General features: G+C 33.6%; 4 protein-coding genes across 4 annotated transcripts; 2 read left to right on the top strand and 2 right to left on the bottom strand.

Moving 5' to 3' along the window:
• Positions 1-2,749: 2,749 nt before the first annotated feature.
• Positions 2,750-3,773, top strand: LOC103830220 (60S ribosomal protein L38). The gene is made up of 3 exons (XM_033275075.1): positions 2,750-2,924; positions 3,136-3,319; positions 3,538-3,773. Exons 1-3 carry the CDS (start codon positions 2,922-2,924, stop codon positions 3,558-3,560), a joined length of 210 nt encoding a protein of 69 aa, XP_033130966.1. The 5' UTR covers positions 2,750-2,921; the 3' UTR covers positions 3,561-3,773.
• Positions 3,774-8,908: 5,135 nt separating this feature from the next.
• On the top strand, positions 8,909-10,462 carry LOC103830219 (probable LRR receptor-like serine/threonine-protein kinase At4g36180). The gene has a single exon (XM_009105963.3). The coding sequence runs from the start codon at positions 8,999-9,001 to the stop codon at positions 10,223-10,225; it is 1,227 nt and encodes a 408-aa protein (XP_009104211.1). The 5' UTR covers positions 8,909-8,998; the 3' UTR covers positions 10,226-10,462.
• Positions 10,373-12,139, bottom strand: LOC103830218 (protein YIF1B-A). Its single transcript, XM_009105961.3, has 5 exons — positions 11,921-12,139; positions 11,413-11,585; positions 11,229-11,327; positions 10,988-11,139; positions 10,373-10,897 (listed from the first exon to the last, which is right to left on the bottom strand). The coding sequence occupies exons 2-5, from the start codon at positions 11,581-11,583 to the stop codon at positions 10,510-10,512; spliced, it is 810 nt and encodes a 269-aa protein (XP_009104209.1). The 5' UTR covers positions 11,584-11,585; positions 11,921-12,139; the 3' UTR covers positions 10,373-10,509.
• A 658-nt stretch (positions 12,140-12,797) lies between these two features.
• LOC103830217 (probable fructokinase-4) lies at positions 12,798-14,528 on the bottom strand. Its single transcript, XM_009105960.3, has 4 exons — positions 13,877-14,528; positions 13,371-13,703; positions 13,176-13,292; positions 12,798-13,100 (listed from the first exon to the last, which is right to left on the bottom strand). Exons 1-4 carry the CDS (start codon positions 14,276-14,278, stop codon positions 12,972-12,974), a joined length of 981 nt encoding a protein of 326 aa, XP_009104208.2. The 5' UTR covers positions 14,279-14,528; the 3' UTR covers positions 12,798-12,971.
• Between the last annotated feature and the right edge of the window lie 667 nt (positions 14,529-15,195).

Below are 15,195 nucleotides of genomic sequence, written 5' to 3'. Positions count from 1 at the left end.
TTGGAAAAATCTCAAATCAGTTTCATCTTTCTCACTCGAAAACATAATTCCTAATTCAATTTCATCTTACGCAAAATCGGTTTTAGAAGCAATCTCATGAAGACAAGCAATGGTGGTTTCTCCGGCGTGAAAATTTGATACTCCGATGTGACAATTCGACTTTATCAAATTGATGAGAATCATTATTTATTTCCGGAGAAATCTCCATTGCTTGTCTTCATCAGTGATAGCCCCTGAAATCGATTTGGGAAATAAGTTTTGAGTAAGGATGACTAAATCAATTTGGAATTTTTCTTAAACCAAATGAATTTTAAAATGATGTTGTATTGGGTATAACAATTGTTACTCAAATTTAACAGTTGACTATTCGAATTTCTTAAATGGCCGAATAAACAAAATATGAAAGTTAAAATGACTAATATTTAAAAAGGGTTTAAGTTGAAAATTCAGGATTTTAAGGGTGGTTTTCTCCAATTGTATATGTTTACCAAGTCTATTAATGACGTCGTAGTTCTAGGCGCTAATTAGCATTCTCAAACACCTAAGTCCAAACTATTTTAGAAAGCTTTGTTAGAAAAAGATATGCGACATTTTATTACAAGTGACTTTAGATCAGTAATAACATCGTATTTCACATAAGTTTAAGATTAGTGCTGTTTAGCATTTGTTTATGTTGCATCATTGTTGAGGTAGAAAAATATAAAATACATGTAGATTCATCGAGAACACCAAAGTAGTAATGTAATGGGGACCATGACATATATACTATGATATTATATTCTGGCACTCTAACCTAAACTATACAATTATAAGTTAAAATATTCGCTTATGTCACTAATGATCCACTCCCTCTTGTCGTTACATGATTCTCTCCTTAAAATAGATTCCTAAAGTTAAGATATGCTGAATTCTGTCCGTTCATTCTTCTTTGAAGATTAGAATTCTCTTTTAAGATTCCTTATCTCCTCCATATATACGTGGAATCTTTCAACAATATACAAAGATACCCACGTCTCGTCTTAGCTATAGGTCTCTGTGCTAGTTCCTCTATTTGCTGTAAAATCTTCTTTTTTCTTAAAAATACATATGTTAGTGTGAGTAGTTGATGTTTTTGCATTAATTATGTGGTTTACGAATCATCACAATACATAACTCGTCTAGTGTTGTGTCGGCATGTAATATTGGGTGATCTACAAGATCTATACACGAGGTATGGTGAACAAAAAAGTGTCACACGAGATAGGGTTGACACGGTCCTATCTAATTACACTATTTACTTGTCTTATACATGTATTTGGTTAATGTACGTGATTTTCTTACATATATTTGTTCAAGTGTTTTACCATATCTAAATAAAGGTCTTTGTCGACAAAAGAAGAAGAGAAGGTGTTTACTTTTTGTTAAATGGTATTTTAGTCTATGTTCGATGTCAAGGTATATTCAGACCGTGTCATCTTTATTACAGGTGTACCATATATCTTATTTGATTTATAAAAACAAGTCCTCTCACACAAACATGCAAAAAAAGAAAAAGTTATAAAATGTAGATATATATTATACCGTAGTAAACTCTAATAAAACTGATAATTAATGTCAGTATCATCAAAGGTTTAGGTCGAAGGAGAAGATTTCTACTATAATTCATTTCCAGGTAATGTCAACTTGTAACGTTGGTCGCTTTCTAACACAACAAACGATAGATTGATGACTAACCTAATTCGGCATTTCCCCTTTATTTAACGTCATACTTTTAATATACAATAAGAAATTTATATAATCTGAATACATAAGGATAGCTCAGTAGTTTGCCACCTGTGTTATGTTGCATCACCACCCAATTTTCAATCGGTTTCTTCTTATATTGGAAAGCTACGAACGCGATTATTAGAATTGTCATAGAAAAACTATAAGCACAGCCGGTCCTGAATATTCTGTGTATTCAATTGAGAGTTAGTTTTAGGTGATTTGTGTCAAAATAACAAATCTAATATTACTGAAACATGAATTTTAAAAATTCATTTAAAATCCAGTGTTATTGAACTTGACATTTTATAAAGTATTCAAAAATTCACTGTTATTGAAAATATTTTAAGTTGTGGAGTTTTCAAGTGATTTTAAAGTGTTTGGGTGGAATTTCTTAGTTAAAAAAACTTAAAACTCAAATCTCATGGTTTTAGGTGGTTTAACAAAAATTATTATATTCTCTGTAATTCCTTGAAATCACCTAAAACCTCATTAAAAATTAAATCACCTCAAATTTTAAATTGAATACACCCCCTTTAGGTTGCAAACAAAATTTTTTTTGGCTGGTTTGCATATGTTTTCAAAAATTAAGTTTGCAAAATACATGTTGGAGCACCTAACTAGGACATGCAAAGAATAACATAGGTAACTTGCCACCAGACCAAAAGAACATTATTAATTTGGTGGCCGAAATAACTATGATAAAATTGGCGGCCGGAAGCGAGTGCTTGGTTGGAGTGGTGTCAAGGCCGGCACTGAATCAAGTAAACTCTCATAAATGATTCATTAGATAAGATTCCCAAAATAATGATATAGAGGTCGTAGTATCACTTAAAATGCTAAAATATCGAAAACAATTACACAGAAATAAACTAACGAATTACAAAAAGAAAAATTATATGACCAACTTTTGCAAATGATTTAGTGTGATCATGTAGTATATATAACTTCTCAAAATCAAAACCCAGGTTGAAATTTGCAAAACAACTAATTAACTAACCCATTTGGATACTAATACGAGCCATTAAACCCAAATAGCTATATCACTGGGCCTAAGGGGTATATTTGGAAATTGGTGTAAAATTGCACATCTAGGGTTTTGCTTCTTAAAGAGAATATTTAGCTTCTTCTCCGACGGTAAGCGGAAGGAAGTTGCAGCGGCGAAAACAGAACCGAAAATGGTACATTCTTCGTAGTCTCTCAACTCTTGTTATTCTTTCAGAACCGGGAAGCTGTTATTATGTTTTGTCTTTTTTTTCTTCTTCTTGGGAATTTGATTGTTTGTCTCACACGACTAGAGTTTGTTATGAAATGTAATCCCTTATTGCTTGATATCTAATAATATTGTTGAAACTAAAATGATTGTATTTTGATTTTTGAAATTGTGAGTAGCCTAAGCAAATCCACGAGATCAAGGACTTCCTTCTGACAGCGAGAAGGAAGGATGCAAGGTCTGTGAAGATCAAGAGAAGCAAGGACATTGTCAAGTTCAAGGTCAGGTGCTCTAGGTACCTCTACACTCTTTGCGTCTTCGACCAAGAGAAAGCTGATAAGCTTAAGCAGTCACTTCCTCCAGGTGCATAATCTCCTCTCTCTCTTTTACACTCGTTGAATACTTGCTAACAATTAATTGGAACCTCTTAGGTTAGTTAGATTTTGCCAAATAAGTATTGGTTAGTTGTCTGAAAGTTTGTATGCTAAGAGTCTTAGCATCTGTGTCTTTTGGCTTCTTGTAAGGACAATGTGTAGATTTGAAAATGTGTTAGTTTATTTATTGGAACTTCCTTATTTCAGGTTTGAGTGTTCAAGACCTTTGAAGATCACTTGAAGTCAGGGCTCTATGTTAATGCTATAACCAGCGTTGAAGTTATAGAGATATCTTTCGCTTGGGATAGTTTGTTCTTGTTACCTTTTGAATTACACTATGATTCAGACTCTTCTCTTTTCATTTTTAAGACTGGGTTTTGTATTTTGCTATTTGCCATGTGATGTCAATGACTGCAACAAAAAAAAACTTCAATTGCTATCTTCTGCATCGGTTCACAAAATATCAACAAATAGACAAACATCAGTCCAGTGGACTCTAATCAAAACGATGTTTAAGTTAAACGGAGATGGTTTAGTTGGCAGCATTGTTTACTTTGTTTGTACTCATTGATTTAAAGAAAGTGTGTATATAAACAGAAAGCCTTATCTTTGGGTTTTAACTATTAGGAATAAGTTTTTTTATGACGGTTGAAGAGTTCTATGTAAAGAACTCTCTTATGGTTTTTGTAAGATACAATTGATTTTATAAGATATTAAGTTTTTTTTAGAGTTTTAACGAATCACTGGGAAGAGTAGTCGCGCCCCTTTAAGAGCTTTCATGAGCACTGCAAAAAATTTTGCGTCCATTCCATTGTTTTCGAAGTTACCTTTGTTGACAAGTTTTCAAAATCGGATAAAAGTATAAAACCCTAGATCTTTGACTTATACGGTTTCCGCACTCTATCAATTCAATGTGCTTTCATAATTAAATAAACTAGGTTAAGATCCGCGCCTTGCGCGGGATGAATATTATATATTAAAATTATTTTATGTATTATATATTTAATAATAAAAAGCCAGTAACTATTATTTATATAATTAAATTAGTGTGAACATATAAATAAATTTTATAATCCAAACAAATATTTTTTCTATTTGATACGGTATATAATTAAATTTAAATGATAGTAACATATATATAGTATATTTTAATATTAACATCTATTAAATGATGTTTTATATTCATATGTTTTTTGATCATTTGTATCCGTTATAGTAAAAATGTTAAATTACTGATAATAAAATTTCATTGTGGGATTAATAGTTTACGTAATTTATAATATTTTTTAAAAAAAATTCAAATGATATATATTTTTATCATAAAAAATTTGTTCAAATAAATTTCCAAATTAAAATATTTATGTATTTTTATATGACATATAATTTAATTTAAAATGATATATATTTATATATCTTTTAATTTTAATACTTATTAAATGAAACTTTTGAGTTATACGATTTTGTAATCGTTTGTATCATGTAATAACAAAATTTTAAATCATGGATCACAAAATTTTAATGTGAGACTTTTAACAGTTTTAATCATTTATATTCGTTTTTTAAAATTCAAAATATAACATAAACAAAATTCATTTAAATTCAAAATATAACATATTCGTTTTAATCATTTATATTCTAATTTTTTTATTATATGGTTAATATGATTGTTTAATTTATTTTAATAGTTTAAAACTAAACAAATATAATATAAGATACACTTATTTTTATCAAATCTTTATTATTCAAAACCATTAATTGTCATATATACTTTAGCCACATTAGAAAATTCCGTTATTTTATTTAGGAAATAATGAAGCACATTAATAATGTATTTATAGTTATTCTAATAAAAAGTTTATTGTATTTAGATGAACCAACATATTTCTCTAAGGATTTTAAGAATCATTTTAGTGATGACACATGGTTACAAAAAAAATATTATAATGTTTTTCAATTAATATATAAGAGATTTCTCTTTTAATATATATGGGATACCATAAAAATCGTATTTACAGTATCTCATCATTAAATGCTTATTTACTAATTTATACCAACGATGGCGATAAACTTATCACATATATTTTGCGTGATAAGTAATCTAGCTTGGGATAGAAGTACTCAAATATTAACTGCTTGCAAACAAAGATATGGAAAATCGGACAATACGCACAATCACATAATAAATATACAATAAATATGATAAGAAAATTTCTAAATTTTGAAAATTTGATATTTTAAAAATGCTAGCTTTTCATTTCTGCGGTCAAAAGCGATTTAGATATTTTAATTAGGAATTTATGTACTTTAAACATATACACATATTTTAAACATATACTATTTTTTTTTCATTTGAGTACTAACAATACCAAGATTCATATGGATGAAGATACGGTTCAATAGATAAGGATAAAAACCATTGACTGATTACGCTCATGACATTCTCGATCATATATCACTTTACTAAAATAAAGCGTATGATCCATAATGTGTAACTTAATTTGTATCTGTTATGCATTCTTTAAAACAGTAAGATGAAACGACTACCAAAGAGAAACTCGTCTAATCATATATTCATTCACTATTCAGTTTTATTGGTTTTGATTACAATCGACCTTTATTTCGAATGAGTATATCAAAACGTCAATGGGCTTTAACAACCACAGGGCTTCTCAGACTTAGATATAGACACTAATATACAATAATACACTAAAGTTTTTTAATATCATCCGTTTTATTTCTCTAGTTATGTTGGTCCATTTTAAAAATGACTCTGAGAAGAGCTGAGATAACGACACGTCAGCACTAATCCCTTAAGTTACAACTTAAAAATGTTTCACAAATAATATATAAGGAATGTTAAGGTCACAAATCTAGAAACGTGTCTACTTATGGAAGACAATCTTTAGGTACGACATGGACCCTTTTGCAACCATACATCAAACGTGTGATTGTTCTATTCATCTGTAATGATGCTTAAACAACACCATTTTGATTATGCAAGAAGCGTTCCCATAAGCAGTTGACGCAAAGCCTTAATGATCTTTTAAATTCTTCAAGTCCGTGTCAGTGCAAAATTTAGCTTTTAAAAAAATTAAAGCATCATAGTTTTAGTTAATAATGGTACAAGATCGCCATGTCAGATGTAGCTAGGGCTGTTCAATATGGTAAAACCGAACCGAACCGAAATAGACAATATGGTTTGGTTTTGGTATATACCATATAAACCGAATGGATATAATTTTATAAAAACCGCAGGATTTGGATATGCTTTGGTATATAACCGATTAAACCGAATAAACCGAACAAAACCGATTAAAAGTAGAAACATATAAATATATATCTATTTTATAACAATACATAAAAATCTATTTGTTACATAAGTTAAATTTGTGTTAATAACTATTACCATAATTTTATAGTAATAAAAAACCTTAATTTGTAAAACACTTGAACTATAACTAAATAACAATACATCGCAATTCAGACATCTTATTTTCTAAGTCTTTTTTTGATCTTTTTGATTTATTTTAGTCTTCACTAAATTAATATGAAGATTATAAATTTGATAGACAATAATTAATGGAAAATTTTCAATTGAAAAAGCATGACTTTAATGAACACTAAATATGGAAGAGTGGAAAAACTTTTCTTTCATGTTTCTGCTTTGTTTCATATTTTTATTTTCAAAATTTCAAGCTTTGATTTTAGTTATAGATTTGATTATTTTATTTGATGGTAGAAGCATTTTTACTTTTTTGTTCATTTATTTGAACATGTAATATATTTTTGATAAATAACTGTGTTGACAATATGACTCTAAAATTCATATAATATGATCTCAAACAAAATAATTATGTTTTTTGGTATAAAACCGAATAAACCGAAAACCGACAGTATATAAACCGAACCGAAGTAAATATGGATTTAGAATGGTAGTTATATTTTACTAACCGAAATACCGAAAACCGAGAAAAACCGAACCAAAACCGAACCGATATCCAGATTGAACACCCCTAGATGTAGCCAGTCGAATTAACGGTTGATTATTTTCCGTTATTAACGTAAATTTAGGTATATTTTTAAAAAAATTAGATAGTTTATTTGAATTAAAACCGGATTGAAGTCATATTTAACAAGATTATTTTTGTTTGGATCGTATAAGGCACGATAAAATTTGTTAAGATCATAATAGGCCATTTCTCATAATTTTCAGCCTTCTACCTCGCGTTGTTGTTATACATCACCGAAATTACAACGAAATGAACCACAATTCCGTAACTAAATCTCACATGATAACACAAATTTAGTAATATTAAATCAGGATATTTCTAAAAGAATAAATAAGTGAACATTTTTGTTAATATTTAGAGAGATTCATAAATAAAAATCTCATCTATGCAATATGAAACTAGTATACATTTCATTCACATAGGAATATTCTTTTGTAAAACATTATTATATAAGTAAAACATCCACAACTAATCATATATATAGGAGGATGAAAAAATGAATAATATAATAAATAGTTTAACCATGCTTGAAGCTCCTCATTGTAAGAACCATTTATTTTCTCATAAACTTTATGAGCCATCGATTTAGAAAAAGATAAACCTCTTCTTTGGAGGCGGCGGCTTGACTGAAACATGGTTCCTGCCCTCGACTTCGGTCATGATCATCATTACCATCATCATGACGACGATGAAGGAGGCAATCATGGTTCTCTTTTCGATAGCCATGGTTTGATAAGATCTTAAATGGTTCTTGTTTTTGCTTCTTTTTAGCAGTTTTGGACTAACTAACGTATTTATATGTAAAAGCAAACTTCTATATATAGTGAATTCCTAATTTAAGAATTTTCTTAGAATTTTTCAGTTGTCTTTTCTTAGGTATATTGCATGGTCAAATGATTACTAACTATTTTAGATCAAAATCTAAAATACTATTGGACAACGTCTTCCTAATTTGTCACGTATGTTTTACAATGACAAAAATGGCTTCTATCAAAAAATAAAAACTATCAATAATGAATTGGTCTACTGATCACGTTAGGAGATGGCTGCTCTCCAAATGAAAGTTAAATTACAATAGTCTTAGCTTTGCACTAGGAAGATGTATATATTTATTTATTACCAACAATAACTATAATAATTCGAATTAGATACCAATTCAAAAAATCAAATCGGTAGAACATAATCAACATAAATCTAGTAGAAAAAAAATTAGAACACTTTGTGTAAGTTTATTTGCCATTATGTACTCTTGCAATCGAAAATATATAAGTTTACGAATCTAACACTTCATAATCATTAAAAACACTACTTTCCCATTTTCATTAAAAATAGTTTTAATAAACATCTCACACGAATTTTTTTTTTAAAATAATACAAATAAAATCTGTTTTATATGCATTTTGATGAAAATGACTTAAATTTCTAGATAACTTTGTAATTATCTCAAACTAATTTTTGAGGTCGGTCCATATTTGGTTTGATGTGCATTATTAATAGCAAGCACAACAAAGATGTGAATCTCACCAACAACGTACCCAAGAATCTTTAAAGCATGTTAGGTCTCACTTAGGTTCAACACGACGACCTTCTTACAAGAATACTCTCTTAAAAAGAACATGTTCCATATCATTCATGCATGTTAAACAAGAACCAAAACAATGGCTTCATCTTCCTTACTACTCATGTCCTTGTTCTTACTACTTGTTGTCCCTTCATCAGTTCTCTCAGCCACTCTTCGATCTGACATTCAAGCTCTAGAGTCTATCATACGCAGCATTGATCCAAGTTCCATCTCCCCATCCTCTTACCTCAGCACATGGGACTTCTCTGAAGACCCTTGTGAAGGCTCAGGGACGTTCTTGGGAGTCATGTGTTCTTTCACTCTTGAGAACACGACCAGCAGAGTAACAGAGATCGACCTTGACGATGATGGTTATGACGGTTTCCTCTCTGAGGCAATAGGGAACCTCACCGAGCTCACTGTACTTAGCCTCAACAACAACAGGTTCCGCGGTCCAATACCAGAAACTGTGTTCCAGCTCAGGAAACTCACCAAGCTCTCTCTCTCCGGAAACTTCTTCACCGGTGATATAACCCCAGGAATCACCAAGCTCAAGGAGCTCAAGACCATAGACCTGTCCAAGAACAGTATCGCCGGTGAGATACCTCCGAGGATCTCAGGCTTGAGAAGCTTGACACACCTGATCCTATCAAACAACCACATAGACGGAAGAATACCTGCTCTCAACGGCTTGTGGAAGCTACAAGTGCTAGAACTCGGTAACAATCATCTTTTCGGAATGCTTCCTAAGCTTCCCACGAGTCTCAGAACTCTATCTCTCTGTTACAATAGCCTTGCAGGACGTATATCTCCTTTGCATAGGCTAAAACATCTTGTGTCATTAGACGTGAGCCAGAACAGATTCTCAGGCACCATCGGCCATGAGATCTTAACGTTTCCAGAGATTTCACGCATCAATGTGTCTTTTAACCAGTTCATATCCATAGAGGTTATTCAGGTTATAGGCATGGAAACACACCTGCGCATCCTTGACGCCGAAGGAAACCATTTACAGGGCCCCCTTCCACTGAACCTGGCTACTTATGGAAACTTGAAGGACATCAATCTAAGAAGCAACATGTTCTCAGGAGATATTCCAAGGATCTATGGGAAAAGACTTGAGAATTCATGGAGAAGCTTGTACTTGGAGAACAACTATCTCACAGGTACACTTCCTGTGGAGTTTCAGAGAATCTCCAAGCAGATCAGAGGAAGCCTTTCGAATAACTGTCTGCAATGTCCTAAGAATGTTACAATCTGCCAAGGAGTACAGAAGCCAAAATCACAATGCACCAATGCAATGCAGGAAGAGGGCTTAAAGTAGAGATCATCCACATGGGAAGCAGTTTCTAAAAGAAAGCATGATCACCAGAGTTAAGTTCATGTCCTTTTATGCTTTTAAATAATAATGGTAGAAAATGTAGTCAAGAAACTGACATTAAAAACAAAAGATAAAAAAAGAGATGTGTACTTGAGGTAACACTTTTCTTTCATCATATATTTATGTTTGACAAAAGTCTAAACCCAGAAATAAATAAAAACTTAAATTCTGCTAACATAACATCAGAGGTGTTTTTCTTTTTCACAACATCTTAAACGTAGTGCATTTCAAAAGAGCCAATTGACACTAATGTTACCAAGCCAGATCAAAAGAGGAAACTGTGCTAAAGCTACAAAGATCAAGAGGTAGTGATGCCTGCTCGAGTCATAACTCCTAGCTTCCGCAAAGAGAACTCGCTTCATTGTCTTCACAAGGAAAACCCCGCTGCACAAGCAGGTCCACGGAAGGAGAGCATAGTAAGAGTATCCCCAGATGATCTTGCCAAGAACAGCTAAGCAGAGACCCGTGAAAGTATAGCCAGCATACGCCACAATATCCAAGAGGGGTGCTTCGCCGCTACCCAATGAAAGCAATGTTATCTTCAGCAGCATGACTTGCAAAAACCAGCCAACCATTCCTTTCACAAAAAGCCAGTTCAGAGCTTCCGGAGAAAACCTAGAGAATCCAGAATCACGACAAGGATCACAAGATTGAAAACAAAAATGCAGTCTAAAAGACATGTAAACGAGTAGATAAAGAACTTACTTCCCATAGAGTCCTAGTGACAAACCAGCAAGAACAACGTATGTGCCGAATGCCATAAGCGGAATGTATAAGTCTGGTGCATTAATATCATATATCGGAGGCTTGTATGAAAGTCTACCCCCAACTGGCTCTGAGATTCTAGTCCAGTGTCCCTGATGTTGCAGCAAAACTGATTAGAGACACACCCAATATACAAAACAAAAGAAAGAGTACAGCAAAACAAAGTAAGCCTTCCTCTTACCCTGTGAAGGAAAGGAAGTAGAACAATCTTCAACTTGTTCCTCACATATTGGTCATTCACTTGAAAATAGTATTGAGGATCGGAGAAGTAACGAGTTATCTGTTCATATCACACTAACGTTAAAACAAATGAAACGCCAAGCAGTGTTAAAAAAAAGAAGCTAAAGACACAGGGTTTGACGTACGTTGCTCTGCACATACTCAGAGCTGGATCCGAAAATCTTCTCCCCATAAGCTCCCAAGCCACTTCTGATAAGTCCAGAGCCAGGACCAGAGAAGGCATTCCCAAAGGGGTTAGGCTGAGGAACTGCCTGAGGCATAGGCATCCCAGGCTGAGGTCCCATGTTATTGTACATCTCTGCCATTCAACACAAAACCACCACAAAGAGCTCACAATTAGGTAATCTAACTAATTGAAAAGCTCATATTCACAAAGAACAAAACTTTATTTGCATATGAATCTTGTTTTAACAATCCAATCATCAAATCACCACGAACATTACAACACACATGACCTTCCTTTCTATCTATTGTTCAACCATAAAGTCTGAGCCTTTGAAGCAGAAATCACTAAGCAACTAAACATGGAAGAAACCCAGATCTCGACCATGGACAAAGCTTTTACCCAACAAGAGATCGCTAGAAAACAAGGAACAGAATTAGCAATTGGTGATAGCGAATACGAAGGCAGACCTGGAAGAAGATGTCAAGGAGATGACAGATCTAGAGATTGCTTTCTCGGTTGATTTGATTCAGTGCGACGGCTGAGCTCTCCGGTGGTGAAGAAGAAGATCTATAGATCGAAGGTGGAGAGTCTGGAAAATAACGGAAGCGAGGTCTCGTGTGAAAAGCCTTTTGTTCGCACGTGTGAGCATAGGTTGCTCTGCTTCATCACCGAACCAATATATGCTTGACACGTATATAAGAAAATTGGATTTATAATGATGAATACTCGAAAGTTCAGGGTTATTTATGTAAGACCTTGAAAGTTCAGGCTGTAACGTTTCCAAAAAAATATTTATATGATTAACCCGGATTCTTAATCTGGCGTTCTTAACTCATGATTTGACACTATTTTTTTTTTACATTTTTCGACAGCTGCTTTTCGGCTAAAAACCGACTTTTATCTCTTATTTAAAAGCTAAGAAAAACTAAGAAACAGTTCTTATCCGAAGTTAAGAACCGCACCCTAAAAACATGCGTTAATCATGGTCTTAGTTTAAGCCATGAGGTTTGGTCATATGGCTCTTGGACTTTTCTGCATATATCACATAGAAGATGCAATTTACAACCTCTCAACCAAGTCTGTCCATATCTTAAAAGTTCTAGTACAAAGGTTAGCTATTGTATATATATGCAACTCTAGCGTTTTGATCATTGTTGTCATGTCTAAACTCAAATTGCTAACAAGGTAAGAATGACTTTGCTGAAACATTTCTGGAGAGGAGGAGTTCGAGGTGTGGGCAGAATGCAAATACATTTGTGGATCACTGAACTTGCAAGTTTCTGAATGTTATCCTTAGGCAATATATTGTTCTTTAGGCTTTCATTACTTCAAACAGTCGTTCACTACTAAACTTGGTAATGAGTTTTTATTAATTAAAGTGACACAAAATACAAGACCCTTGAAGACAGTTGAATTAATAAAACAAGATCGATACCAGGATCAAACAGTTGTCTGAACACCAAACCAAAAGCAAAAAGAAAAAGTGAAATTCAAAATCCAGACTTGTTTTGTTGTAAATCAGTTTCCATTGAGGAGAGTCTGAACCTCAGACACTGTAGGTAGAGCTGGTATAGCTCCTTTCTTGGTAGTTGTAATGGCTCCACATGCATTCGCAAACCTAAGCACTTCTCTTAGACGAGCTTCCTCCTGTAGTTAAGAAAGAACACGGTCAATAATCAACACAAAGATTCAGAAAGCGCATAGACTAATCTGATATGTTACCTCAAGAACAGAGCGGTCATCAACAATGTTGCAAAGCAAGGCACCAACAAATGAATCACCAGCTCCAGTTGTATCCACTGTGTTAACATGGAAAGGATCAACAGATCCACGGAAACTCTGTAACCATACAAGCACAAGAACACAGATTAAGTTACACTATTAAGTAAGAAATGAAACTTAAAAAAAAACATTTACCTTGGTGTAATATTTACAACCCTTTTCACCCAAAGTGACCAAGAGAAGTTTCAAGTTATCATGCCACAGAGACAAAGCTGTCTCATCATCAACGTTATCAGATCCAGTCAAAAACATAAGCTCTTCATCACTGACTTTGATCACTTCGGCTTTGTCCCAGATACTAAGAATCTGCTTCTTAGCCTCCTCCTTCGAGGGCCACAAAGGCAGCCTCAAGTTTGGGTCGTAAGAGAGTAACGCACCAGCTTCTTTAGCCACTTCCATAGCCTTCAGGTGAGCAGATCTACATGGCTCAACGATGAGGCTTATTGATCCATAGTGAAACACCTTAGCCTGTCAAAAAAAAAAAAACAATACAAATCAGAGCACTTCTTCAACCTAGCTTGAAGTCCACGTTAGATTCATCAAAACAAAACAGAGAACTTTATTAACCTAACTTGTCCTCCACGTTAGGTCTATCAACAACCGTTACATACAGTAGTTACTTAAAAGTCAACGTAACGTACAGATTTGATGAGATCGAGATTAAGCTCATCGGGACGGAGGAGCATATCGGCGCTAGGGTTCCGGTAAAACATGAAGTCACGTTCTCCGTCGGATCTTAGCGTCACGAACGCCAGTGCGGTCCTAGCTCCGGTGTCAAAGTTGATTCCTTCGGCGGAAACGCCGTTTTGTTTCAAGATTCCGGCGAGCATGTGACCGAACTCGTCGTCACCGAGCTTTCCGACAAAAGCAGCGCGACCACCGAGACGAGAAACGGCGATGGCGACGTTGGCAGGTGCGCCACCGGGGGCCTTGATGAAGCCAGGAGCCTCGGCGAGTGAGACGCCGGAGACGGTGGGAACGAAGTCGATGAGCATCTCACCGAAGCTCACGATCAAGCTTTTCTCGCCGTTGGATGCTGCCATTTTGTGGTCGGAATGTGTTTTATTTGATGGTAGAGATTAGTTTTGGATATGAGAAGTGTTTGGAGAACGAAGGATCGAGTCGAGGGTTTATATACAAGTGTTAGGATCATTTGGTTTAATTAATTTAAATGAAAATTTAAAAGGTTTATCTATTTTAAAAAATTGTTATTATCCGCATTACCGGAAAACGTATTTGGTAAGTAGTTAATATCGAAATATTCGATTGGTCCGTTGCATAATATTCTGATCTTGTGAGATCAGTGATTGGTGCTTGGGACCAGCGTTACGTGTTTCACAAGGTTTACTATTAGGGCAGATTTACTTATCCATTGTTGGATAAAGATATCTTACCCTCTTTTAACGCCGATTATTTCAATTTTTAGGATTACTTTCCTCTATTATACACATTTAAGTGGATATTATCTCATGTGAATTTCAATCTACTAAATCAAAGTATTAATGTGCGATTTTTATAATTTTTAGAAACGGGATTTGGTTTGATAAAAATATATGATCCTTATCCATTTATCCTTTTATTTTTGGAATTGCTGACTATTTGATTTCCTATTCCCCAAGTAATAAATATTGTTGTATTTGTCATTAATCAACGGATTCTTCATCCTTTAGACGTTAAAGTTCATAAACAGTCAAACTAATTGGTAAATGCTAAGTAACGGATAAGACCCAAAGGAAACGTATTTACTGATATATACAAGAGGGTGTAGATAATTTTCAACATGGTATTTAAAAGCAACAAATAAATGACTTTCGTCATGAATTATCAATGAAATATTACAAAAAGCAATTATCAATGAAATATTACAAAAAAAAACATATCCTATCAAACAAACATATTAGCTTTGATAACCATGTATGTTTATGTAATTTGGATATTGAAAATCAAACCAAAACAGTAA

The sequence above is a fragment of the Brassica rapa genome, chromosome A07, assembly GCF_000309985.2.
Source record: "Brassica rapa cultivar Chiifu-401-42 chromosome A07, CAAS_Brap_v3.01, whole genome shotgun sequence".
Taxonomy (NCBI): Eukaryota; Viridiplantae; Streptophyta; class Magnoliopsida; order Brassicales; family Brassicaceae; genus Brassica; species Brassica rapa.
This window is presented reverse-complemented; position numbering and strand designations above follow the sequence as displayed.

Excerpts from the sequence above, each read along its gene's own strand:
- LOC103830219 (XM_009105963.3), top strand. The coding sequence starts at position 8,999 with ATGGCTTCATCTTCCTTACTACTCATGTCCTTGTTCTTACTACTTGTT.
- LOC103830217 (XM_009105960.3), bottom strand. The coding sequence starts at position 14,278 with ATGGCAGCATCCAACGGCGAGAAAAGCTTGATCGTGAGCTTCGGTGAG. Across the intron at positions 13,704-13,876 it reads ATCTCGATCTCATCAAATCT|GCTAAGGTGTTTCACTATGG; the intron begins GTACGTTACGTT and ends TTTTTTTGACAG. Across the intron at positions 13,293-13,370 it reads GTTGTAAATATTACACCAAG|AGTTTCCGTGGATCTGTTGA; the intron begins GTAAATGTTTTT and ends GTATGGTTACAG.
- LOC103830220 (XM_033275075.1), top strand. Across the intron at positions 3,320-3,537 it reads TAAGCAGTCACTTCCTCCAG|GTTTGAGTGTTCAAGACCTT; the intron begins GTGCATAATCTC and ends TCCTTATTTCAG.
- LOC103830218 (XM_009105961.3), bottom strand. The coding sequence starts at position 11,583 with ATGTACAATAACATGGGACCTCAGCCTGGGATGCCTATGCCTCAGGCA. Across the intron at positions 11,328-11,412 it reads CTGAGTATGTGCAGAGCAAC|ATAACTCGTTACTTCTCCGA; the intron begins GTACGTCAAACC and ends TGATATGAACAG. Across the intron at positions 10,898-10,987 it reads TCACTAGGACTCTATGGGAA|GTTTTCTCCGGAAGCTCTGA; the intron begins GTAAGTTCTTTA and ends TGGATTCTCTAG.